Genomic DNA, 27,845 nt, shown 5'->3' with positions numbered 1-27,845 from the left:
GCATCTGCGCCAGGCAGCTTTTGCTCACACCTCAGAGACAGGCCTCACAGGCTGAGTCTCCTGTTCCCCGAAAATTAGAGGCTAATTCTCTGAGAAAATTAGAACAGACAGGAGAGGTCTAATTCCCACCAGCGCTGGAGTTTGTTTCCCTAAATGGTTTCCATCATCAAGCCCGTGTATTTACAGGTTGCGATAGAAGTTTAATCAAACATTAGGCTTTCAGATTAAAACGTTGTTTTGTTGTTGAAGCTTTAACAAGCACTTCCAATTACTAGCGTTGGTTGCAAAGCTTTGGAACATCCTGTGAAGCATACAGAACAAGTGTTACGGCTAACACTTTACTTGAAGGTATCTACATAAGAGTGACATGACACTGTCATGAACACATGAACCCTAACCCTAACCATACCTTGTCATGACAAAAACCGAATGACACTTGACACACTAAAACAAGCGTTATGTCATACACGTTTATGACTTGTTTATAATGTTTATGACACGTTCATGACAGTGTGGTGTCACTCTTACGTAGATACCTTCAAGTACAGTGTAACCGGGTTATGTTTGACTCAAGTACTACATTGTATCAAATCCATTTCATGTTTGTCTAGTGTATATTGAATATTTATTTATTTGGTTTAATGCATCTCACCCCACCCAGCCCGCCACCCACCTTTTGCCTCTCGATCCTTAAGTCCAGGGAAATGGTGTTGTATTTCAAAAAGTCTTGATTGCTTTTTAATATCACTGCCTACAGCGTACATGTGGTGGCTGTATTGCCCTTTAACTTGAAATTGAATTTCTTCCATTATGTGATTTTTAATCCAGGGAGCTACAGAAATCGATTCCCTTGGCTCTTCAGGTTTAATTGTTGTTTAGCAGGAGGCCATATGGTTACAGATTAGTTTGTTATTACTTGTCAATATGTCCAGTGTTGGAGTCGATCCTGTCTAGCACTAGAGAGATAAACAGTGTTATAAATGGGATCCTGATGGTTTGGGGAATTTTTGGGGAAAGGTTTTTTAGATGTTAGAAAGAAAATAAAGTCATGTAGTTTCTCTGTGATCATACCTGGGACTGATCTGTTGCTTTCTTATTAGGTTTATATTGTTGGAGTACATAGAAAGTGAATCCAATATCCTATTAAAAGCTAAATCCACCCAAACAACATCTTTCTGTGATCATCGTTGGATCCACTTTACAGTTTTGTGTCATTTTTGTGAATAACTGGCCAGCATCAGATATTTATAGTACTGTAGCTGTAATTGACTTTGGAAACAGGAAATGCTTTATACAATCAATAGTGATATTAAGATTTGGTGTCAGGCATATATGCACACAACAACGTCTTGACTTGAGACTGACATTCAGTTTTATTAAATTAATGAAAGTAATGAGAAATATGCGTGGTGACTAAAGGATCTGGGAATTAAAGTGAAATCACTCACTGAATAGAGTAGGAGAGAGCTACTACTTTAGTTCCAGTGGTATTTCTTTTTTTAGGTTTTCATTTGAAAGTTTGAATGCAATGTTACCGTGTAGAAACACAGCTGTCTCCTGGATAGGACAGTGATACTGCAGGTTTATGTTGTGGCCGTTGGTTTCATTTATTTCTGCGTAGTTTATGAGAAATCATGTTTTCCATTAGTTTGGTATGGCTTTAGCTGAGGTCATTTTGAAAATGTTAAAAATAAAAAGATAAATAACAACATATACATTTCAGCACAAGCAAGAAAAACCAAAAACAAATGATTCAACAAGCATATCTTTTAAAATGATTCAGATAAGGATTAGTAGTAGGAAGAAGTTAAAACAACTTTTCTGGTACTACCCCTTTTTTCTACTTTTGTACTTGTATACAAACAATTAAATTCTTCACTTGTTTATATATGTATACATACACATACGTGCATATATATATACCTAGACGCACATATACACATGCATATCCATACACACACACATACATACACGCATACATATACACATCTGTTTTTCTTTTCCAGCTATCACCTACTGGTGTCCATTTTTCATGTGTCAGTTAAGTCAGGCAAATGGCTTGAAGCATTATTTGGCCCATGAATGTCTGGAACTTATGCTAAAGAGATGCTAATCACACAAAATTTAAAGAAATACCTTATTGTCGCAATTGGAAACAAAACACTGCACCACAGTGGCTCAATTCCCTCAAAATGTACCCAGAACCCAAAGGACTATTTTAAGAAGTAATCTTTTATTTATTTATTTATTAATACTTTGGTTTCATTTCCGTTGCTCTGGCCATTGGTTGTTTTAGATAATATTGTACTCTGCAAAGTAACTACTAAAAATAGATCAGATGGGACAAGAAACAAGAGCATTCGAGGATCAGGATGTCAACGACAGTTAGTTTAGCTTACTTGGAGGAGAAAATAAAGGCGAGCTGTAAACTTTGTAGATTCTGTCAGTCCGTCTGAACACTTGTGTTTCTTGCTCAGTTGGAACTATTTTTAGCAATGTTCTGAGATCTCAACAATTACAATAGTGAGGACAATGTTATCATGACCAATAGAACCAATAGCCAGGGGTACAAAGTAAGACATACGTTTTTTTTTTAAAACTTTTTTTAATCAAAGAGCTGGATATTTCCTATCACACATACGCTGATGATTCAGTGCTCTAAGTGCCAGTCATTTAACACAGTATGTGTAGTAAATGAAAGACCCTGCACTCCGTAATTACGTCTTCCTCTTGGCAACACAGTGGGAGTGGCTGTTTGTGGGAACACTAGTGTATGCCGACGACGTTTCATTTCCGAGATTGCTCCGGTGCCGCCAGAAAATTCAGCTGGTTGCCCTTCATTTTCGGCCAGATCTCCGTTACCTTCCTCTTTTTTTGTGTTGGCGTTCTAAACTCTGGTGGATTTCTGAGGACTATGGTTAACTGCTCCTCAGATCTCTGCAGGGTAAATCCAGACAGCTAGCTAGACTATCTGTCCAATCTGAGTTTTCTGTTGCACGATTAAAACTACTTTCAAACGTACACATGTTCCACCAAAACAAGTTCCTTCCCGAGGCGATTTTGCTCCACTTAGCACCGCCCAAGACGATTGTGATTGGTTGGAAGAAATGCCAATAAACCAGAGCACGATTTTCTCCCATCCCAGAATGCTGTGTAGACTAGGCAGACCCTCCTCCGCAGAACTGTGGAGAAAGAGCTGGCAATGCGGGAGAGGCTACATTTACATTGCTTTTACATCTCTCATCCCCCCTGCTCTGGCGTTTCCCCCTCTCATTCCCCCTGCTCTGGCGTTTCCGAGCCCCTAAACCGGAGACATTTGAAAACACTTCTGACCCGTTTTGGTTTGGAATCTGCAGGGTTGTGTTGCAGTCTCAACGGCCCCAAATGGAGACCTTTGGCAACACCGACACTGACGCCAATTCTTCTCCATCTGATTGGGTCACGACATCTCGTTCTCTTAAACTTAGCTACTAGCGTTACCATGGCAACTACCAGCAGAGGGCGGAGTCTCCACGCTGCCTCCTGTTTATGCCCAGTATACCAGGATGTTGATGAGATATTTTGGTTTGGATGTGTTAGTTTAAACAGAGATTAGTTCTTGTACTGGAGATAAAATCACTTGTGTGCACGGAGATCGCTTTTGGCTCAAAGCACCGCTTAAAAACCAAAACGTAGCAATGTAAATGTAGCCTAAGGGAACACATACCGTTTGTGTTACTAAATTACTTGTCAAAATTAATACACTGAATGTATTGATGTTATGTAACTCTTTCATCACAACTGGAGCAGGATGTTTCCTTTGTGAACGCTGACTGTAGTGACTGACGGAGTGGAGGTTTTGAAATGTTACTGTGTGTGTAAAGCTTTGCATTTCCACTTGGCATCGCTCTTAATAAGCAGTTAACACAAATTGAGATGACCAGGGGGGAGGCACATCCAGCACATCATCATAATCAGAGCAGCAGAGATGTAAATCCTCCACCGGCAAATGAAATACATGAAATTAGGCTTTGAGATTAAGCCTTTTTGTATGACAAGCAGATACATGGTTGAGTGGGTGAACTACACTCAGTTCCTTTAAATCATCAAATCTTTTGTATGTCTTGGCCCCACCTCCCCTATCCCCCAGAGTCACACACAGGTACACCCCAAAACACACACAAAAGCGGTTGGACTGTAGCCCTGAGAGAGAGATTGTGCGAGAAACACTGTGACTCACTGTGTGCGTGCTTGTGTGCGTGCGCACGTGCATCCGTGCGAGTCTGTGTACAGGTGCATTTGTATCTGTTTGTGTATGTTACAGCGTGTTAATTTGACTTTGCAGTCAGATGACAGTGCCACTGTACAATATGACGCTCAAATGTGCCAAGTGCGGAGTTATCTCTTCGGCTGACGTTTCCACCACAGCTACCAGTAACGCCATGTTAGTCCAGCTAATTATTTTTCCTTAACTCTTCTTACCTCTGTTCTCTCCTCTACTGTATGCCTCCCTTCTTCTTCTCTCTCACTTTGATGGATTCTCTTTCCTTTACCCCTCTGTCATTTCTTCTTCTCCCTGATGCACTGGCAGGCAGGGTGAAACTGTGTGTTAACTATATATATATATATGTAAATAATTATGCATATGTGATTGATGATTAAAAGAGAGTGAGTGTGTGTGTGTGTGTGTGTGTGTGTGTGTGTGTGTGTGTGTGTGTGTGTGTGTGTGTATGTGTGTGTGTCTGTGTTTGTGTGTGTCTTACAAAGCTGATTGGAGCAAATGTTAAGGGGGCCATGGCTATGTATGCAGAGGGGACAGCAATATGCTTTTATTGTTTGTGTGTGTGTGTGTGTGTGTGTGTGTGTGTGTGTGTGTGTGTCCGTGCTTGCGTGCATGCATGCGTGTGTGCGTGTGTATGTATGTGGGTTCCTCTCTTTAATATGAAAACATCGCTCAAAGATGCAAGTCCCCTCTTGGCATTTTCTTTAAAAAAACATTAAAAAGCACATTTGCAGTAAGATTATAAAAAAAACAAAAAGTAAATGTTCTATTCTATTTTTGTGTTTTTTAAATGTTCAGAAATAGAAGTCCACACTTGATCGGTGTAGCCCGAGTTGGTAATATAGGCGTGTGTGTGTGTGTGTGTGTGTGTGTGTGTGTGTGTGTGTGTGTGTGTGTGTGTGTGTGTGTGTGTGTGTGTGTGTGCTTCGTGTGTGTGTCTTGCTGTGATCTATAAGTGCCTAGATGGATCATTTACATTATTATCAACCATGGCCCTTTTTTTTGCAGGGAGTGTTGCTCTCTCCTACAATCCACAAATACAACCTCTTAATAGCTTCTCTATGTTTTAAATAACTGTGACTGAACAATTAATACCCATCATTTCACTTCATAGTCTGTAATGTGTATATACTGTATATACACACACACACACACACCAAGTTTCTTTGTAAATATTAATCTATGGGTAGATATACTAAATATAATATGCAACACTTTGAAATATTCAAATTATGTTTTTTCAGTCCCATCATGGTCCTATGACCTTTATTGTTGCCAACCTAGGCACTACTGATATGATATGATATGATTTTATTAAGTGGCCCATCTATCATACATTGTCCAACTAGAACTAAACATTGCAAACATAAAACAAAACTACAACCACAGAAAAATAACTAAATATGTAAATAATTAAACTATTACAACTAAGTACTGACTTTTACTCCCGACCTGTTTATTTGATCTATTTCTTTAGTGTCTCTTTCAAATTATAAGGGTAGATAGGCAACATGTTTTAATATTCAAATAATAATGTTTCTTCCCGTCGCATTATGGTCCCGTAACTCGTCACCTTGTCCCGTCCCAAACATGCCACTTTTCCAGATTTCGTTCTACCCCTGTGTGTTATCCACTTCCTATGTTGAGTCTTTTCCTACATTTATGGGTAGATCTAACTACAATAGCCAACAATTTTAAATGTTCAAATAATAATGTTGATGCTGGTCCCATCATGGTCCACAGGTTTTACAACCACGTCAGCCTCTATTGTAATTACACGATTTAATTAGTATTGTATGGATTTTTTTTTTTCCTGTCTGGCCCGGCCAACATCAATAGATTACTGACTACATGTAATCACTCTGTGTTGTACTTGTGTTGGTCATGTTTCACAAGTTTGTAATGCCAGGTGAAGATAGTGGAGTCAGCGAAAAACACAGCTAATTACTGCTACAGTAACAGGCTGACAGTCTGTGGTTTGTATTTATTCAATTACATTTTATTTATAGTGTCAATTGATAAGAAAAGTTATGTCAGGACACCTTACAGATAGAGTAGCTATAGACCACTCTCTATAATTTACAAAGACCCAACAATTAACCCACAAGAGCAAGCATTTGATGCGACAGGGGCGAGGAAAAACTTCCTTTAAACAGGCAGGGGGGGAGAGAGAGACAGATATACAGAAATACAAAAATATGACTCATAATAATTCTAGCAGTGGGTATAATGGAATGACATGATGAACAGTGACAATTATAGTAACAATAAAGTAGGGCTAGGCAATATATTGATATATGAGACTAGATATTGTCTTACATTTTGGATATCTTGATATGACACAAGTGTTGACTGTTAATGGTTTTAAAGGCTGCATTACAGTAAAGTGATGTCATTGTCTGAACTTACCTAACTGTTTTAGATGTTTTATTATTTGCCTTTACCCACTTCGTCATTGTATCCACATTATTGGTGATTGTTCATCAAAACTCTCATTGCGTAAATATTTAGTGAAAGCACCAATAGTCAACCCTACAATATCGCTGCAATATCGATATTGAGGTATTTGGTCAAACATATCCTGATATTTTCTCCATATGGCCCAGCTCTAGAGTGAAGCTAATATAATTATGACTAGTAATAATAATAATAATCAATAATTAATCAATAACATTCATTTAACATTCAAAATACCACAAAAATGAACACAGTACACCTCAGTTGCATTAGCATATCTAATACCATGTGTTGTGATCACCTTTTGGTTTAACTTCATGTTTCCTGTCCTCAGTGGATTGTATTGGAGAACAACATTCCCTCAGATGGAAAAGTTTGTAGGTCTACAGCTAATTAATGTGTAAACGATGAATATGGAAAACAAGGTCCAGACTGAAAAAAATAACCTGAATTATCCTTTAAGTAGAATTCAGCCATTCGGCCCTTTTCACAGCAGTACTGATGCGTTCTACCAATCTTCAGCATTTTTAACTGACCAAACTCTCTTTGAGTGTTACTGTGGGCAGGGTGGAAAAGCCTCTGAAACAGGATTCACATAATGAGACATCCAAATTTCAAATGAGGTCAACATCAAATAAATGGCCAACATCAGCGAAACCATTCCCTGTATTGGTCCAGTCCTTTTTATTACCAGAGGTGGAAAGCAACAAAGTACTTTTAATTAAGTTGTGCAGGATTCTTATACTGCTTCTTTTATGGGTCACAGTTATGGCTTTCCATTTGTTGGACTTTGTTATTTTACTTAGCTACATTTTGGAGGGGCATTATGCGTCTGTTTCACAGTTTACTTTGCAGAATACCTTATCAAACACAAACTACTTTAGATGATGAGCTTCAGGAAATGTGATGCATTAAACGCAATTGAACAAGACAATCTAACGAATGGACAATATTTTATCATAATGGTGATTCCTTTAAAGCCATTAAAGTCTGAGTGGTGGGTTTCAAAGTCTTATCGCCAGCAATATCATTTTGATAGACAGTAAATAATGAAAATAGTTATTTTCCCATATTAAATCTCCATTAGTGCATGATTTGTAGTGATTGTGTCACCATGGCTTGATAAGTAACGTACTGCAGGCGTTGGTGCTCACCTGCCTCATACATTAGTCCTAGTTGGACACTATTTGGATATTACTATAAACAGTTTAAGCCAGAAAATGGGGTTTTCTGACATTTTAATGTGACACGAATGCAGCATACTATTCCTTATGCAGAGTACAACACCAGCTAGACCAGCTTCAACAATACAAATATTTTCAAAGGTTGATGAAACTGTCACTCGCTAATTCATTGTCATTTGTTTTGTTGCTAAGCTAAGTCATTGAAACTCAACACTTCTTGCACACATGTTAAACATTAAAAAGCATTTTAGCAGCTGAAGAGCCAAAACATCTCTTTTTGGGCTTTTAATGTGAAAACCCCTGCATGGGGTTGGATTGACAGCATCTTAACACTGATCAAAAGAACAGCAAAGTAGAAATAATTATAGTAAAAAAGAAGATTATATATGTCCAAACAGACATGACCCTTGGTGTGGAAATGTATACTATGTTACATTTATCATGAGACATTATAGCAAACTTTTGAATGCATCCACTTTGTCTTATAATAATGAAGAATTATTGCAATGTTGCATGTACAATTTGGAACATTTTACTTGAATAAAGTACTTTTTCCACTTCTGGAATATTATCTAACTAAAAATAAATGTTAGCACCTATTGAATAGGTTCAGTAAAATAATCATATTGTTCTCGTTCATTCCTGATGTGCACATTAAAACAAATAGAGTCAAGAAAAAAGAACAAGAACAGCAAAGTGCGAGCAACGGGAATGACACTTCTTCAGACTCTTCCTCTCTCTATCTCTCTGTCCTTCTCTGCTCTGCCTCTGTTTGTCTTTGCATTCTGTTTCAGCTTCATTACACTCGTTTTTCCCCACTGCTCACCATCACTCCTTCTCTTTCCTGTGGCAGTAGATCCTCTTTGGTTTGACTGAACCATCTTAAACATACATGCATGTAATATATGTGAATTATGAACATATATATCTGCAGATAATGGATGTATGTTTTTGTCTGTGTTAGTAACATAATTATTTGTTGTGACGTTATGTATTTATGCATGGTTAGAGTTAAAGGCTGCTAACACTATGCTAACACCGTGGGCAATTAGCATTAGATTACATTGTCTACTGTTTTTAATCTTACAAAGGGAAATAAATCCAGTTTATCTCTTGGAATTGTTTTGTTTGGAAGCTTGCCTTAAATGTAAAAAAAAATAAAAATCTAATAATCTTAGCTAATGCCAAATATCAAATGTCTTACAGCATAACTGTCAGACAACATTGTAAGCTTACCCTGTGTCATGTTGACAAAGGTTTAGTAGTGCTGTCCTTGACTGTGGTTCCCCTTCCCATCCTGCAGGGCATCACTGTGGAGCTCCTGTGTGGTTTTGCCCCTTCTGGCCCTCACATGGATGTCAGCTGTCCTCGCCATCACTGACCGGCGTTCTGCGCTCTTCCAGATCCTCTTTGCTGTATTTGATTCCCTGGAAGGCTTCGTTATTGTCATGGTACACTGCATCCTGCGCAGAGAGGTACCTCACATGACCACCGACTTTATGTATATATACAGTATATATATATATTAGGGCTGTCAAAATAACGTGTTCATTTCGATTAATTAATCTGAGAACAAATAACGCGTTAAAAAAAACCCGCCGATTAATCCATTCCATATTGACGTTTGACCCGGAGCCGTTCTAGCCACCATTGGACTGTAAAATGAAGGAGGGAGACGAGAATGTTCTGCCTGGATTATTAATTGGAACATTCACTTGTAAATATCTTCTTCCTGCCAACCCTGGCTACCGAAATCTGGTGCCACTGATATGTCTGCGCTTCTCTCTGATGATCTGAAACACAAACACCGCTGCACATGACGCTAGTTAACACTATACTCGACAGCAGCTAACGTTAGCCTACCGCTAGCTAGTAGCTGGATAAACACGGTTACAATGCTGACAGCTAACGCTAAACGGTGTAAAGTTTGACTGTGTTTTACTGTAGAGATTCAACACCGGTATGTAACAATCTGCAGCTGCCGTCGGAGAAACAACACAGACAGTGCGTTCAATGAAACTGGTAAACTACAGCCTCGTGGTGCATTTGAAGTTATTGTAAATGTCCTTTTCCCATCTGATGGTTCAACAGCAATTTACTACCGAAATTAGTTATTGTTATTGTTATACATTATTATTAAATCATTTCATTTTGACCATATGGCCTTAGCAATAAACAAGCCGTTCTTTAATGTCACCAACTGTTGTTTAGTACCTTTTTTTTCTTTTCTTTTTTTTACTTTCTTAAAAAGTATCGGTTCAGGCACCGTTAATTATGTATGCGATTAATTTCGATTAATTAATCACAGAGTATGTAATTAATTAGATTACATTTTTTAATCGATTGACAGCCTAAATATATATATATATATATATATATCTTTGAGGCTAGTGTATATCGACGACGTTTCATTTACGAGATTGCTCCGGTGCCGCCGGATGATCCGCCGGATGTCCCTTATTTTTGGCCGGATGTTCGTCCACCTTCCTCTTTCTTTGTGTTGGCGTTCTAAACTCTGGTGGATTTCTGAGGACTATGGTTAACTGCTCCTCAGATCTCTGCAGGGTAAATCCAGACAGCTAGCTAGACTATCTGTCCAATCTGAGTTTTCTGTTACACGACTAAAACTACTTTTGAACTTACATGTTCCACCAAAACAAGTTCCTTCCCGAGGCTGTTTTGCAGAGGCACCATGGCTCCGTCTGGCGCTTAGCACCGGCCAAGATGATTGTGATTGGTTTAAAGAAATGCCGATAAACCAGAACACGTTTTTCTCCCATCCCAGAATGCTGTGTGGACTAGCCAGACCTTCCTCTGCAGCGCTGTGGAGGAAGGTCTTGTAACGCAAGTCTAGATTTTTTTCTTCTTTTTTTGTAGACTAATTTGAGGCTATAAACGCTGTATAGAACTTTATCCTTTGTATACTAATATGGAATTCAGTTTATGCTTTTCCCATGAAAGGTAGCACAGTATTGATCAGTTGTATAATAAATATCATGGGAAACACATTGTCATACCTAAATGACACACTAGGTTGTGTGTCAATGACTTCCAAAACAACATATATGACCGTTCTATTTAACGTCTTGAAAGAGCCGCACTATAGCTGCTATAATCACATTCCGTAACATGTGAACGCGGTTGCAATTTTAATCATATGATCGAAATACAGAGAGAGTTGTGTGGAGCTGATAGTGTTATTGAGCTTTGTATCAACTCATTTAGCGATGGCTTAAATGTAAAGAACGTTCATTAATATAAAGTATTTAGCGGTGTGAAACGGAACAAGTTAAGTTGGTTAGGGTTTAGGAAAAGATCATTGTTTGGCCTAAAATGAGTCACAGATGATACTACTTCAACGTAACTACTTCACCAACGTAACTACATGACTAAAAAAGTTGCCATTGACTTTTGGTTTCACGCGGGAAACAAACACCGGTCTCCTGGGAGAAGGTCCTATGTTTGTTTGACCAATCTACCTGCCCGACTTTCCTACCTACACAGATGTTGGGTCCTATACTACATCACCTTACTTCATCCTTTGTTTCTTGGCTTGCTCCTACGATAATTACTACGGCCACTAGAGGTCACTGCCTAACAACCAACGTAAAATATCGGTGATATCAGCTGCTTGCACAATCAAACTATACTGACGTTTCTTTGTTGAGGGCAGTCTGGTATGTCACTTCAGTCGGTCTATACATTTATTTAATCAACACTTTGGTCTAAGGATTTTTGTGACCCACAGACTTTTCATCTAAAACCAACATCAACCAAAAGAACCCCTTGATCAATATGGTCACGATGGTCCATAGCCCGTGATGAGCACCATGATCTCAAAAATGTTTAGACTTTACATAGTGCATATGTGTACATGTGTATTTTTTTTGGGAAACCCTTAACCTTTCCTATAACCAAACCATTCTGCCAAAAGTGTAGTATGTTAAAAAGAAATATTTAAATCTAATGGGCTGATGTCAGTGAGCTCACCTATAGCACGCTAAAATGTGAACTTTGCATACACAATCATCTAATTTGCAGATGGCCATGGCATTCTTTGGGCACATACATGCCCTCAGTGGAATCAACCCTTTTTAGTTTAATGACCCCCAAGGACTTTGGCATGTCGTCCTGCCATCAAGTCTTTTAGCCAAGATCTATAGGCTACTGATAAATGAAGGATTTGTACATTTCTACAGCACTAAAACCACATAATTATATCATCATCACAACTCAGGTGCTCTGCGTTCAATTTTTACCAGAAACATCCACTAAATGATTCTAATCACATCTACTGTGTACTTGTTCTTTTGATCCGTGTTCAGTTCCTGGAACTCAACACTTCCTACATTACAACCCTGCCAGGAAAGGGAAAGATCATGCCCCTAAGATGCTAGAAGGCTTTTAATGTGAAACATTGTAGCAATGAGTTGTATTGACAATATAGAAAAGTAGAACTAAGTGAAATTGGAGGATGATTAATTATTTGGGAGACTTCTAGCTTCACCAATAGCTCACATTTCGTCTCTTGCAAAATAGTCATGATGCAACATGGTCCATGATGAGGTCCATTGTGTATGGGGGGGAGTGCAGATGGCCATGACATTGAACACAATCAGGCTCTCGAAGGGGTGAGGCATTTTGATTTTTATGACCCCATGAACTTCAGCTTGTAGTGCAGCCATTCGGACAAACTTGTAGCCCAGACCTTTTAGCCTGGCTAATTTTAAGTCTCTAAGATTTCTTTGTTCGTTTGGTACTTTACTTTAGTTTTTTCATGGTGTGATGAACATTGCAGCCTCTAGGACTACAAGGACTGTAGACTTCTTTAGCCATTTTTTTTTATAAAAAGGCCACTCACTTAGTTATTGTTGTGTACTGATTAGTTTCTAGGAAAGGTCAGGGGTTTCTCACCAAAACAAACACATTGATGCAAGATACAAGATGCACTCTCTAAGGACTTAACATTTTGAGATCATGGCGCAAATCATGGGCCATGGACCATCATCACCATATTGATCAACATCACCATATTGATCAAGGGGTAATTTGGGTTGAGTGGTGGTTCTAGACAAAAACTCTTTATTTGAAACGTGATATTTATACATACTACCAGTACTAAGATTGTGATCTCATGATTTGCGACAGGTCCAGGAGGCAGTGAAGTGCCGTGTGGTTGACCGCCAGGAGGACGCTAATGGAGATTCAGGAGGATCTTTCCAGAATGGCCATGCTCAGCTCATGGTATGAATATATGCATATGTTTGTTAGTTTCACCTTATTATTCAATACTGGCAGGTAGGGCTTGGCAATATATCAATGTTATATCAATTTCGATATATGAGACTAGATATTGTCTTGAATTTTGGATATCGTAATATCGTAATATGACAAGTGTTGTCTTTTCCTGGTTTTAAAGGCTGCATTACAGTAAAGTGATGTCATTTTCTGAACTTACCAGACTGTTGTAGCTGTTCTTTTATTTCCCTTTACCTACTTAGTTATTATATCCACATTACTAATGATTATCTAAAATTTGTGATATTTGATTTTCTCCATAGTGCCCACCCCTACTGGCAGGGTGCACACTAAATACAATATGTATTGTCTTCTGTCCTCAGACTGACTTTGAGAAAGACGTGGATATGGCTTGCAGATCAGGTAAGCTCCAGGTTGAGTGTGTTGGATTTTGTGTTTGACTTGACTTTGGGGAATGCTATTCAAACGCTACAGATGTCTCTTTGTGCCTCCTCTCTGTATTTCAACTGCTCCAAATTCCTCAGTGTTGTCGAAACAGATGTGAGGCATGTTCCCCCTCAGTTCTGCACTTGTGTCTTACAATCAACATCACAGTAGCCTCCCTTCACCAACGAGCTGTTCTGACAAGTAATACTGCACATTAATGCTGCATAAGGCCGTTTAGCCCAGGCTGTTGGGAGTGGGATGAACGTGTGCTGAGCAGTTATATGCAGATAAATAGGGCTGTCTGAGTCTCTCCTACACTGCCGCTGTATAATTAAGTCCCTCCCGACAGTGCTGCATCAGATACTGGCTCTGCTGTGATATCAGCTGGGAGTGAAAATGTGATTATCTCTTGAGACAGGATATCAAGAAAAGCATCTGGAGCAGAAAAGCTATTGAGACACAGACAGGCCAGATCGAGAAAAGACAGAAAAGAACAGGGAGAGATGATTGTTTTTGAGTAGAAAGTGGGAGCACAGAGAGCGGTTGTAAGATATTTAGTGTTGTGGATATAGCACTGTCTGATGTTGTTTACCCGCCTGGACATGGTATGGGATATGTATCCTGCCATAAGCATAACAAGCCAGCAGTTGTTATAGTGAAATGAGGTTGGGTCATAGGGTCAAGGCAAGCCCGATGTCAGCCATGTACTCGCAGTTGAGATATTCCAAAGGGTAATTTTGTTTTTGTTTTTTCAACATGGACCCTATTTTCCCATGCATTGGTGTCTAGGTGACTAATGTGAACAACAATCTTTGAAATTGTTCCAGTATTGAGCGAGAACGCTGCCATGTAATCCTATATGGCAAATGCGCATTGTCAGTTTGCGTCGACTAAAAGTCTGTTTTACCACTGACAGACTCAGATTATTATTCTAAGTGTCTGACAACATTATGGAAAGGATCCTTACAGAGATAGACCTTTTCCTTAAAGGGTAAGATCCTTTTTGTTTAAACAGAAACAGCAAAAAAAAATCATCGTCAAACAAACACAATTTAAAATAATCAGTACTTTTAGTGTGTAGAGCCAGCATATGTTTACATGTAAATAGGTGAATTAAGGGTTCATTTCAAGCAAACTAGAGTGGTGATTGTTGGAACAGTGGAAAGACCAACCAAGACAGCTTTTGATAGTTTTATTTTGTTTCTGTCGACTTTAAATGAAGTGTGTTCTACGATGACAAAATTACTGTTTATTTAAATAGAGTCTGGTGAGTTTGGCGACAGCGAGTTTCATGTTACACAAAAATGATCTTACTTGTTTACGCATGTCAGTGGTAAAACAAGCACTTTCAGTGGATGTAGGTGCACAATGGCCCATTAGCGTTACATCTTGCTTAATTCTGGGTCAGTTAGACACAACACATAGGAAAATATGGTCCAAGTTGAAAAAAAAGAAGTTACCCTTTAACAAACAAGTTCCTATTGTTGTTGTTGTCACTTTTTTAGAGCACTCAGCAGGTTTAGACTGATATGAGTGTTTGAAGGGTGATAAATAGTTTTGATTATTTTGGTCACAGTTGTGACTTTGTCATTGTTCTCTAATTTACAGTGACAGTGGTAATGGTGATGGTTTCTATGTTGCCTCAAAAAAACATTTGTCATGTCTGAACTACAATGCCTCCTTACTTAACTGCTGATATAAATGCAGATACCAGTATCTTTTTATACCATAGCTTAACCAGTGTTTATTGCTAAAAAAATAGTTAATTTACAATTATACATAGTGGTTCATACCTATAGAGCTAGATACAGTAGTACTGAGAAAACCACATTTGAGTCTTTGTAGAGGGTTGCTTCAGTATCTGTCCAACCCCAGGCTGGATTATTGACTGAGGAAAGCTGGCAGCTGCTGTCGGGGCCCCAGGTCCCTGTGGTCCCAAAAGCCCTGAGTTATCTTTGTGAGACTAAATAACAGTACCAGCCAAGATAATTGCTACATCCCTTATTATCTTGAGACCCCGTCTTTGTGAGAAGCACAGTTTCAAAATGTAGTTTTAAAAAATGCATATTAATAAATACATTTGTATTTTATTAGTTTACTTGACAACAACACAATACGTGTGATTTGAATGAATAATGTGGCCAGGGCCCCCCCGTGACCCTAGCCCGACACACCAGATGCTTGTTAACACAGAACCATCTGAGAAGCCGTCATTGAAAACTGTTTGGGAAAGGGCAGACACTTTTGGTAGGTGATTGGATGAACCTTCAGCCATCACGTCCGCCATTGTTGTTTTGAACTAACAGTCGTGGCCGTCACACCTAAACAATGCTCATAGCCAGTAGCTCCTCCCCAGAAGCTGATTGGTTCGGTAGGCTGGTAGTTCAGACGCAAACACATTACTTGAAGCCAGTGGTGTAATCTATCTAAGTACATTTACTCAAGTACTGTACTTAAGTACAAATTTGAGGTGCTGCATTGAGTGCTTTTACTTTTAACACTTGAAGTACATTTTCCTGATGATACTTACAGACTTTTACATAGGTAACATTGTCAATGCGGACGTTTACTTGTAACAGAGTACTTTTACAGTGTGGTATTAGTACTTTTACTTAAGTAACGATCTGAATACTTCTTCCACCACTGCTTAAAGCCTGACAAGATGGATTTTCGTATGACGTGATCCCACGATTCTCGAGTTATCTCGTGATACAGCGAGAATCCAGCTGCCGTGCGAGGTAACCCCCATGGCCCCCAAGCAGGTAAATCAGACCACAGTCTTACTCTGTCTTTCTGTTGCCTCCAGGCACTATGAAGCGCTCATCTCTCCAGGGGGAGGAGAAGGCCTCCGCTGGGACCCTCACTCTTCAGAAGGGTTCCAACTTCAACACCATGCCGGCCAGCATGGCCAAGGTTCACCTGCAGAACGTGGCAGACTACACCAGCCACACTCTGACCCTGCGCAGGGAGAAGGGTCCCTCCAAGGGAATCAGCACAGAGCTGCCAGGCGCCAAATCCATCTACATCTGCGACGGCGAGCTCTTCAAGCAGCTGGACGGAGAGCTGCCTCGAGGAAACGGCGAGGGGAGCAGCTCCGAGGGCCCAGGCAAAGGCCCGGGGTACGTCATCCTGCCGAGCAACAATACGGGAACCCTGAAGCTGGCCAAGGGGAAAGAGGAGCAGACAGCCAAGTACAACATGGGCATTGAGCAGCTGCCTCAGACCAGGCTCATTCACCTGGCTAACCCTGCCAGCGGAGAGCCGGTGCCTGGCTTTGGGCTGAAGAGCCTTCCCGCCGACCAGATCAGTGTGTCATGCTCTGACAGAGACTCGCCTGTACACAATCTGCAGAATATGCCCAGAGACTCCCATGCGGCCAACAACATGTGCGACGGGGGAGATTCCGGAAACTCTGGTGTGATGTCCAAGAGTGAGACCGTCTCCACGCTTTCCATGAGCTCACTGGAGGTAAGACACTACACATCAGCATAGTCTTGTCATAGCAATGCATTATCAGCCTCACACTTCATACTTCAAATAAGACATGCATGTAAACTTGTGTTTTGTAATTCTACTACTTGGCATACATTCTCAAGAACCAGGCCTTTATTTGAAACTGGTTTATATTAGAGATAAGCCTTTCATTTGTCCTGTTTAACATTTCAATTTTGATCACATTGTAGTAAGAAGTCTCCTCATTCTCTGATCTTCTTGTTTTAATGCTGTTGATGCTTTTTGCTTTAGTGCCCATTCACCACTTCAACCTCGTCCGAAGTACTGTTCTCAATAAGTCATTCTTTCAAATCCTTTCTAATTTGTTGTTTTTCAAGCACTGCTAAACTTCTGTCAATAAAACTTCCTGCACAGACGTAGGGTGTCAGGAGAAACCGTTGATGGTTTTATCCCGTGCAGTGTATCATAGTAGACAACAACCTACACCGCATCCGGGACGACCCCACGATACGATATTATCGCGATACTTATGTCACGATATGATATAATTGTGATACTTGTGTCACGATACATATTATCACGCGACTTATGTCACGATACATATTATCACGCGACTTATGTCACGATACATATTATCACAATACTTATGTCACAATGCGATATTATCGCGATACTTATGTCACGATATGATATTATCACAATACTTGTGTTACGATACGCTGTTATTGCGTGGAAAATATTGCGATACTATGCTGTATCGATTTTTCCCCCACCCCTACTCACGACGTCCCGACAAATAGGCTAGCGTGGCAGAATGTTTTGCCTTTTTTCGTCCACTATAACAAATTCCCTGATGTCTCCTGTGATGTTGACCAATAAGAGCTCTTCCGCTGTAAACACGGCGAAGCGAAAGAGGACAGATGTTGGTGCTGCTCGGTGGGACAAAGGAAAGGTCACAGTCGTTTTTTCTTTCGTTTTTTAGGCTTTTCCAAACACACAGCCAGAATCATAAACAGCGCTCTGGATGCCATTGTTTTTTTACATTCTTGTTTCCGGAAATCATAATGCGTTTCATTTGTACTCAGAAGTCGGACTTTACGAGTTCTAAGTTGGAAACATGGCCACCTGAAGTCGGATTTTCAAGTTGGAGAACCTCAAAGTAACCAGAGCAAGTCACGACAATAAGTTATGATTCTTTAATTGCCCAATCTGACCATCTTAACAGACGGAAATATCCATGTAGTCTGAACCCGGCATTACACATAAAGGGCATTTTAATGTGAAACGTCTGCAGGAAGTGGTGAGTTTCATTAACAGTATCGACAATGCGTCCCAAGTAGAACTGATTGGAATAAATGAGTGAATAAAAACACTATTCGTGTTCAGGAGTTCTGTTAAAGTTGCAGTGGCGGTTCTAGGGGGTGGGCTTGTCCCCTTAATGTTAAGCCTCAACCCCCCTCTGCCCCCCTTAAATTGGCAAATATTTTCATACCTTTATCCCCAAAGGGGATATTATTCATGTGCAGTGATAAATAAAATGTAGCTTAACACTGAATGAGTATTCTTGTGTTTAAGTTATATGTGTATTGTTTAGACCTGTTCGAGTCGTGATTCACTCGGATCTTAAACCCGAGTCTTTAAATTGACTCACGAATCGCGAGTCTCTAGTATCATTAACCCGGTTCAGTTGAGTCCTACTACAATTCAATCTAAAATGATAACAGCGCCACACACAAACCTCTTGCAACATTAGCTTCTACTATGCTAGCCATCTTAGCTGCAAAAAGCTTTATAACTTACAATTTCGTAGGCAACGACAACTCCACAAGTCAACTCAAGCGCCTGAGTGAGCAGAGAGACAGTCCCGACCCGCAGACTCAGAGCCGGAAGCTTGCAGACCATGGGATTCACTCGAGAACTCACGAGTCAACGAGGGCTCATGAGTTGTCGGGGATTCATGAGTTGTCGGTGATTCATGAGTTCTCGCGCGAATCAGCTGGCTATATGAGTGGATCTGATTCAGACAAGTCTCTCCTCAAGATCAGCGTAAAGCAAATCCACAACAAAAGCCATTCTTTCACTTCTGAAATAACATAAAATGTTCTGCACGTAGCCTAGCTAGGCCTACTGTAGTTTGGTGTATAAATGTAGTATGTTAAATGCAATTAGGTCGAGCAGACAGTCCGAAACATTACAAGCTCGCCTCAGCTCGGCTGGCTCCGCTCGCAGACAACTCATGAGTTGCCAACAACTCACGAGTCCTCGATGACTCATGAGTTGGTGATGACTCGTGAGTTCTCGTGGGAGTCAGTCAATCCCGCGAATCAGCCGGCTACGTTGTTATGAGTGGATCTGATTCAGACGAGCGAGTGGGTAAAGGTAAAGGTTTGGTGTATAAATGTAGTATGTTAAAATGCAATTAGGGCAAGCAGATAGTCCGTAAGCTCACCTTGCCGACAACTCATGTTTTTTTTGTCTTCAAAAAACTTTATTATTCAAGTACAGATACACATACACGTTGAAAACATTAAATGCATACATACATACATGAAAAAGGGGCGCATGGAATTTACATTAAAGAGGTTGCATTTTATCCAAATCAAAAGCTCGCCTTGGATGTAGCATACAATACTGACTCAAGTGACTCAAGTGACTCGCACAACCCGGATCAGTTTAATGAGTGACTCAGAATAACCCGAATCCTTAAAAGGAATCGAGTTTTCCAGGCCTAGTATTGTTAGTCTTTTGTAGAACCAAAGCAATGGAGGGTTGGTGCTGTATAACACTTGTGCTTAATATATTTGGTAACCCTAAAGTCGCATGTGGCCCCACCCAATGCTCCAGAACCGCCACTGTAAAGTTGCTCTACTGATTGAATGAGTGCTGTGGAAAAGGACACATTAATGGATGAACCATGAGAGCCACTGTACTTCTGGTAATTCCACGCTTAACTTATAATTAGCATAAACTGCTGTGTTTCTTTTCTTATTCATATATCAATGTGAATGATGCCATATATCATGCCAGCTTACTGTTTTGTCCCCCATCTTTCATTTACCATGGACAGCAGCCATTCATATCGGCTAGTATATATACCCACCGCCCACCAAGAGTCAGGGTCTGTCCAAGGTTTCTCCCTGTAAAAAGGAAGCATTTCCGCACCACTGTCGCAACAAATGCTTGTTCTTGAAGGAGGGGAATTGGTGGATCTTTGTAAATTATGGAGTGTGGTCTAAACCTACTATATCCTGTTGTGATTTAACACAAAATAAAATTGCATTGAAATTGAATATATATATATATATATATATATATATATATATAATTTTTTTCTAGAATCATCTAGGCTATGTGCCATGTATTGTGCCACATGCCATGTTTGATCCACACAGCATTAGCACACTCTCCGTTGTAGGGAAATGATTAACACAAGTGATCAACTAGGGAGCTACACATTAATAAACTGAATATTAAATCATAGACATAAATAGAATTATCATTAATTAGATCTCCACGGAGCAGCACGGAGCTGCATTTATTGTATGCTTAGGTCATCCCCTCTCTGATGCTAACCACAAGGCAACAAGCCCTCTTATTTCATCCATAACAAATCCTCCATCACCAGAAGTATCCCATGCAGCGTTTTGCGGCCCCGTGTAAGGACAGCATCTTTAAACAGATTAGTTTTCACTCGGCTCCGAGTGCCGACAGCAGTGTCACGATGAGACGACACAGTGATCAGCACACAGCAGCCTGGACATCTGCCTGCTGGTGTCTTTTCTCTCCGGGGCAAAACACACTTCCATAATGCCGTGAGAGGCAGCAGCTGCCACGGTAACCAAGCGGCCTGAAGGTCAGGTTTTCCCTTCTCCACTCGGGGATGGAGGACTTAAAGGTCCTTCGGTCACAATCTGTTAACTGCAAACTTGTGCCAACAGGGTCAGAATGACCAGCAGGTTTCCTCCCTCATGACTCGCTGCCCTCAAACACCCTTTCTTGACTGGCTGATGTGGATATACACAATGAAACACTTGAGCGTTTCTCTGCTCACAAGGCACACACTAACCAAAATACATCTTTAATCTCTCTGTCTCATCTCCCCCCCCCAGAGACGAAAATCACGCTATGCAGAGCTTGACTTTGAGGTAATTTTAGTCTCTTTGATTCCTACAGAGCCTATTTTTTTTATTTTTTTATTTTAGACTCTTTAGAGAAGAGCTGATGTCTTGATGGCTTGCATACAATTATCAGATTTATTCAAAGCTTGGGTGTGACTGTAGTGTTGAGATTCGAGACATTCAATGTGAAAGGGGGGTAAAGTAGCATTGATGGTAGCCTGTGCTGTTTAGCCTGTGCTTTTTAGCCTGTGCTGTTTACCCTGTGCGTAACGTGCAATGTCCCTGTGTAGAAGATTATGCACACCCGGAAACGCCACCAGGACATGTTTCAGGACCTGAACAGGAAGATTCACAGTGCAGACAAGGATAGAGAATCCCCACCTGTTGATGCCAAAGCTGCCAAAAGATGGAGTGTGTCCTCTGCCAGCAGCGACAAGACCAACATGAGTGTAAAGAGTTTAACTTTATTCTGTTCTGCCCCCCACCACCCACCCACCCCCACCCCTTCCCTCCCCCCTTCCTATATCTAATATTCTCCTTTTCTCGTACCATTAGCACAAATCACCACTCTTGAGTGGTTAATTATTAGTGCAGCCATTTTAAAGGTTAGATTTTCTGCTTACAATGTCAGTGTCAGAAGACATTAGCTGTGGGGGCATCAAGGGGGGTGAGCATATAAACTTCAACTACAAATTTAGCCAAGTACACATTGTCACTCCAAATGTGAGAAATATTTAAAAGGTTCTTCCAAATTATACAACTTGTCAGATGATTTGTGGAATTTTTTGTGGAAGATTTAGTGGCAGTTGGTAGTTGAGTCTACCCGATAAAAGTTGACTTTGAGCCGGGTACAGAGCACCGCGAGCTGTCGGTCGTTTCAGCGGACATTACAGTTGATTTTAGACGACAAAATGTGAGCGTCATGCGGCGATGACAGTTAAGTTTAGGCACCAAAACGTAAGTTTAGGAAAAAGTTAGGATTAAACCACTCCCAAGGAACACACATTTTGTGGGTGAAAGTCTTTTGTTTTCCCTGGGAAGCCAACTCCGCTCTCCGGCTTGAAAGCACGGTGTTTTAGGACCCACCCATCCATCCCAACCTCCTTCCTCCTCGGTCCACAGCGCTCCTTTACAGCAGCAGTAACTTTGGTGCATATAGCAAAAAATACGTGGAACGCTTCCGAATTACAGTGCATACCTTTACGTAGCTTTTTTGTACGAATGGTTCATGAGAACAGCCTGACCCGACATGAGGGCCATATTGGTTAGGTTTTAAAAGTGTCTCTACTTTCTCTGACTGTGCGTCTATGCATGTCATGTGTTTCAAGTAGATATACAATACCCAGTGAGAATAGCAAAAGACATAAAATAATTAAACCATACAGGCTTATGTTATGGCCATTAGTTTAAATGATTTCAACTTCCCATTGTGTATGGAGAACAGCTGCAAAATTACAATACCCAGTGACCTCAATGACCGTCGCTACCGAGATGAAGCCAGCCAAGCAAATCTGAGAATTAAAGAATCTATCTCTTCTAACACAGTTGCCCGTCTTACTGATGATTAAGAGTTGCATGCCCATCCAGTTACTGCCAGTTAACTAACATTGCTGTTGCAGAAATGATTAGAGCTACACCCTCTCACTTTAGACTTTACAGTTAATAATGTAGTGTTGAGATTCAAGTAGGGCTGGGTATCATTTAAAAATATTCTATAACGGTACCGATACCAATACCGTGACTTCGATACTGGTTCCTAAACGATACTTTTTTCGATACCAGTTTTATAAAACAAAAATAAATGACAACATTACACATTGCAGCACAAATCATTCTATTTATTTTTCAGCTCCTACTACATGAGCCCGTCTCTGTGTGTAACGTAGAGTTGTTCCTGCGTGTCTCTACGACGTGTAACGTTAGACAGCCAATCACAGACATTATTAGATCTTGGTAGAAGCATGCTGCATGCTGATTGGCTCACTGACGCTGATGAGATTTGCTCCTTAGGTATTGAAATTGGGTATTGAATGACGAGGCATTTTTTCGATACTTGATACTTAGGCCATTTGGTCGGTGCCTGAAAAGTATTTAATTTGGTACCCAGCCCTAGATTCATGACATTAATATTACCTACATGGGATTTGTTTTTTTTTTAATGCTTGGCAAAGCTATGAGTTAGCTAAATAGTGACTTAAGCTAATACTTTCCCCCACTAAACACTGGGAAACTAGGTTGACTGGATTGGCTGGGAAATAGTCCCTCAACAAAGTCACCAACACCACTTACATAAGAGAATCCATGTTGGCTTTGTAGCTGCAGTCAATCCATGGCAGCAGATGATTTCCATTTCCTTCTGCTGCAAAAAGCCCCTGATCTCCATTTGTTTCACAGCTTTGGAGTCAGGTCTTCTCTGGCATATGGCCAAGCCCAACTTCACAGATTAAGGGTGCAGCTATTTGACACTGCTAGTTACAGATCACAATCAGTTTGTGATAGCCCTGCAGAATCGCATAACCTTAGCTTCTTTCCAGAGGCCAAAAAAAAAAAAAAGTTTTGATTTTGAGTGGAAGAGGCAGAGGGATCAACTTCTCCACTGCGGGTACAAGATGTGTTTTGAGGACGTGCCTCTGCTGCAATCATATTTGCATCTCAGTCCTTATTAGCATATCCAGCTAGCGTTTGTGCATATACCAACTTTAGATTAAATGCATCCATTGTATAGGGGTTTGTTAAAAGAGGTATTAAAGGAATACTTTGATATTCCGGTACATATGTGTGTATATGTTTACCGGTATCAGCTTTCTCGCTGAGAGTAAGATTAGAACTTTTAGGTCTGTGTGATAAGTTTACAGCTGGAGCTAGGAGGTGGTTAGTGTAGTTTAGCTTAGCTTAGCATAAAGACTGGAACAGGGGAAGTGAGGCAGTGCAGCAGGAAGTGTTTATCGTAAAACCAAAAATTGTTGTTTTTACATTTATGTTTGTGTACAGAATAAACATGATCATCAGTGAGCTTTAGCAGTGTTGGTAGTTTTTCTTAAGTATGGACAAAGCCAGGCTAGCGGTTTATCCCTTTTCACAGTCTTTATGCTAAGCTAAGCTAATAACCATAGCTCCAGCTCCATACTTCCCAGTGACATGAGAGTGGTGGTGATGTGTCATGGGTAACTTCATTTTTTTTCAACTTGGACCCTATTTTCCTATGTTTTTGTGTCTAAGCGACTGATGGGAACACCAATCTTTGACATTGGTCCAGTATTAAGCAAGATCGCTGCAGTCGGCAGCGGCGAAACAAGCTACAATGTAAGTTCATAGGGAAATTGTCCAGCTTGTATTTACCTTCACAAAAGTGCTCGTTTTGCCACTGACAGGCTCAGATTAATATTCTAAGTGTCTGTCGACCCTTCTGTTAAAAAGTAAGATCCTTTTTTTTTTTTAAACAAAAACATCCGTGAAATTGCATTTGCTAATGCCACCAGACTTCATGTAAATAAACAGTAATTTTAGCATCATAAAAATACACTTCATTCAAAGTTGACAGAAACAAAATAAAACTATGAAAACCCATTTTCGGTCATCTTTCCACTTTTCCAACCATCACAACTCCAGTTTTGGTTGAAATAAACACACAGTTTACAGATTTATATGTGAAAATATATTGGCTCTATACATGCTAAAAGTATTGTTTTTTTAAATGGAGTCTGGTGGGTTTAGCGCTAGCGACTTCAGAGCTGTTTCTGATTAAACAGAAAGGTCTTAAAGAGGTTTTAAAAAGGCCTATCTCTTTCCATAATGTTGTCAGACACGTAGAATAATAATCTGAGCCTGTCAGCAGCAAAACAAGGACTTTTAGTGGACCAAATTGAAGATGCACATTTGCCCCACAGGGTTACGTTGCAGCCTGGTCTGCGGCTGCCGTTTTTTTGCGTTCATGCTTAAGACTGGACCAATTTCAAAGATTGTTGTTCCTATCAGTCACTAACACACAAAAACAGGAAAAAAGGGTCCAGGTTAAAAAAAAAAACAGGTTAAAAAAAAAAACTAAATGACCATTTTCTTTTTTTTTCTTTTTTTTTATCAAACTAGTCTTTTAAGAAATGTAGGAAATCATGAAGGCATACAGATAAAATGCAGTGTGAGGTAAAGTCGGTCCCCCAAAAGAAACTCACAATCTGAAATACATCCCAGATTTCATCATCTCTGAGAAAACAAGTCTTTTTTTCCCTCTGTCCTTTTCCTCTTAAGGACAAGCAGCAGACCCCGAGTAAGAGGGTGTGGGAGGGCATCAGGAAGACCCACTCCCCCCCATCCTGGGTGAGGAAGGACCTGGAGACAGTGGCGGCCTCCCCTCTGGAGCTGCAGACGGTGGAGTGGGAGAAGACCAGCGCCACCATCCCTCTGGTGGGCCAGGAGATCATGGACCTTCAGACGGAGGTGTGACCAAGATTCCTGGCCTCACACCCACAACTTCCTTTTCTTCCCCGAAGATCTCAAACAAACAAGCAGACACACCACAACACACTGCCCTGCTCTGTATTTCTACTCAAAGGCTGGACCAAGCCCGGTGCGAGAACGTGAGGGGGAAGGAGGGCGAGGCGGAGAGAGAGAGAGAAGCGTCACAATGTCCGAAAATTCATTAAACCGATAAAAAGAGAGAACGGGAAAATAGCGTCTCTTTCTATGTTTCATTTTAACGTTTGGACGGTGTTTTTGTCTGCAAATACTGGTCATCTTCTTGTATATGGTCTCAGATACCACAGTGGCTCACATGGTAGACAGACTCAGCTACTATATGTGCATTATATAGCCGTGTTATGAACCACAAAGCAAAAGGTAACCATGCTATGTTTACCCCTGTATTAAATGAGTACAATGTGATTATCCTGATTATGTCTTGTTTTGTTTCACTGTTGAGAGTATCGTTGCATCACTGTTCTGCGCTCTCTCGTGATGAACGCTGTTGTATGCGGCTCGAGATCCCCTCCAGACTTATTTTTCTTTTCAACATCAATCTCAAAAGAGAACGGACGAGGCAGACTGCCAAACACACACCACATGTAACCCTCGATGCAGTCGTCCCCCCCCCAATCCTACGACTCAACATAATCCTTTTGGCTCCACCACTTTATCCCCCGTGATCCTTACGGGGCGAGGTCGGCCCTGCAGTGACAAGCGAAGCACCGAGGGGCTTAAAATCAAAGATGTTTTCCCTCAGCCAAAATGGCAAGTTGCCTTCATATCGACCGGACACCTCAGAGACGCCCAGAGAGCGGGCCGGCGGGCTTTTCTCGCTCATCCTCAACGCCGCCGCCCCACAGAGCCGGCAACACGGACGGCGTCAGTGCGTCCAGAAGGAGCCACGTTCAACAAAACACGTGCTGTTTGAGTCCGTTTCTCCAAGTACAAGCAGGCTTGATACAGCAAATGCAAAATATGATGTGGTTTTCAAAGACGCGAAGGAAAAAGGGACTTGTGTGTGTATGTGTGTGTCCGATGTGTAAGATGAGTAAATGACTACTAAATCTATATATATATGGTAAGACGGTTAAAGGTGAGGACATATAAAGGCATAGTGAGGGATGGTGGTTGCACACAGAGAAAGCACAAGGCTCATTTGGAGTCCTGATGTACAGCATTGTAATTATTACAACAGAGTTCTACAGAATGGATTTTAGCCTATGAATATCTTTCTTACTGTGCTTGGGGATAGTTGTTATCATTATTATAAATATGAACATGATTATTCTGATACTGATCCTCCCTGATTCCCTCCTCGTCCCTTCAGGGTACTGGACTATACGAGTGTTCTGTATCGCAATGTAACAGTGTGTGTTTTGATATTACCGCCAGTCACTCCCTCAGATCTGTATTTGTCGAAAAACCCTGACCTCCGACCTCTGAACTCACTGATCTGCGCCCCACCCCTGCCACACACCCCTCCCCCTCCCACCCACTCCCCTTTTTAATTTACCGGGGTCGCCTCTTTGTTAATGTACAGTTTTCAGAGCACAAAATGAATGTGTCTTATTTCTAATAAAAGCATATCTATATAATAAATCCACAGCAGTCATCTTGTTTTCTCACATTTGAACTGATTTTATTTTTATTTATCTCGAACAAATGTTGTAAAAGGAAGAAAAAAAAAAGAAGAAAAAAAAAAACACAACCATTGACAAATTACTCACTTTATACACATTGTTTGACATTTAATTGGAAAACAAGGCTCATTCACAGAGTGATACCACTCGCATGCGTCTGTACAGCAAGTATAGCTCTCGAGGGGGTCCTCCCTATATTCCCAGGGTCCTACGTCTCTTGATATAAACTAACATTGTAAGAGATTGGTAAGTGCTAGCTTCGCAGCTCAAATTGCTAAAAGAAAGAAGCGAGGTTTCAAATGCAGTTTGAATGGTAAAAGTCTGTTCAGCCCCTGTGGAGATCACAAATCTGAGCGTGTAGGTTAACATCAGTAGGCTATCAGCTGTAGTCAGGGTTAGGGTTACAAACTGAAACTGATCCAGGGAAACATTTAACATTTGACCTAAGGAACACATTGCTGAGAACATTGAAAAGGTCTCCTTAAAGAGTCATATGAAGAGGATTTTGATCCAGAGAACATGGGACTCTGAAAATATATACACTCCCCTCTAGAGCCAGCAGGTTTTTTTGGGATTGTTTCAATTGTGT

General features: G+C 40.6%; 1 protein-coding gene across 1 annotated transcript in view; it reads left to right on the top strand.

Moving 5' to 3' along the window:
* The window catches only part of adgrb1a (adhesion G protein-coupled receptor B1a), a 145,601-nt gene extending 119,243 nt beyond the window's left edge, over positions 1-26,358 (top strand). The window contains exons 24-31 of the mRNA XM_078253605.1: positions 4,325-4,423; positions 9,206-9,377; positions 13,051-13,146; positions 13,524-13,563; positions 16,394-17,055; positions 21,150-21,185; positions 21,449-21,607; positions 25,404-26,358. Of these exons, the coding sequence (XP_078109731.1) occupies positions 4,325-4,423; positions 9,206-9,377; positions 13,051-13,146; positions 13,524-13,563; positions 16,394-17,055; positions 21,150-21,185; positions 21,449-21,607; positions 25,404-25,598 (1,459 nt within the window). The 3' untranslated portion in view covers positions 25,599-26,358. The remainder of the gene's footprint in view (positions 1-4,324; positions 4,424-9,205; positions 9,378-13,050; positions 13,147-13,523; positions 13,564-16,393; positions 17,056-21,149; positions 21,186-21,448; positions 21,608-25,403) is intronic.
* Positions 26,359-27,845: the final 1,487 nt, after the last annotated feature.

This window comes from Sander vitreus, chromosome 6, assembly GCF_031162955.1.
Source record: "Sander vitreus isolate 19-12246 chromosome 6, sanVit1, whole genome shotgun sequence".
Lineage (NCBI taxonomy): Eukaryota > Metazoa > Chordata > Actinopteri > Perciformes > Percidae > Sander > Sander vitreus.
Note: the sequence above shows the minus strand (reverse complement) of the source record. Positions and strands in the feature narration are given on the sequence as shown.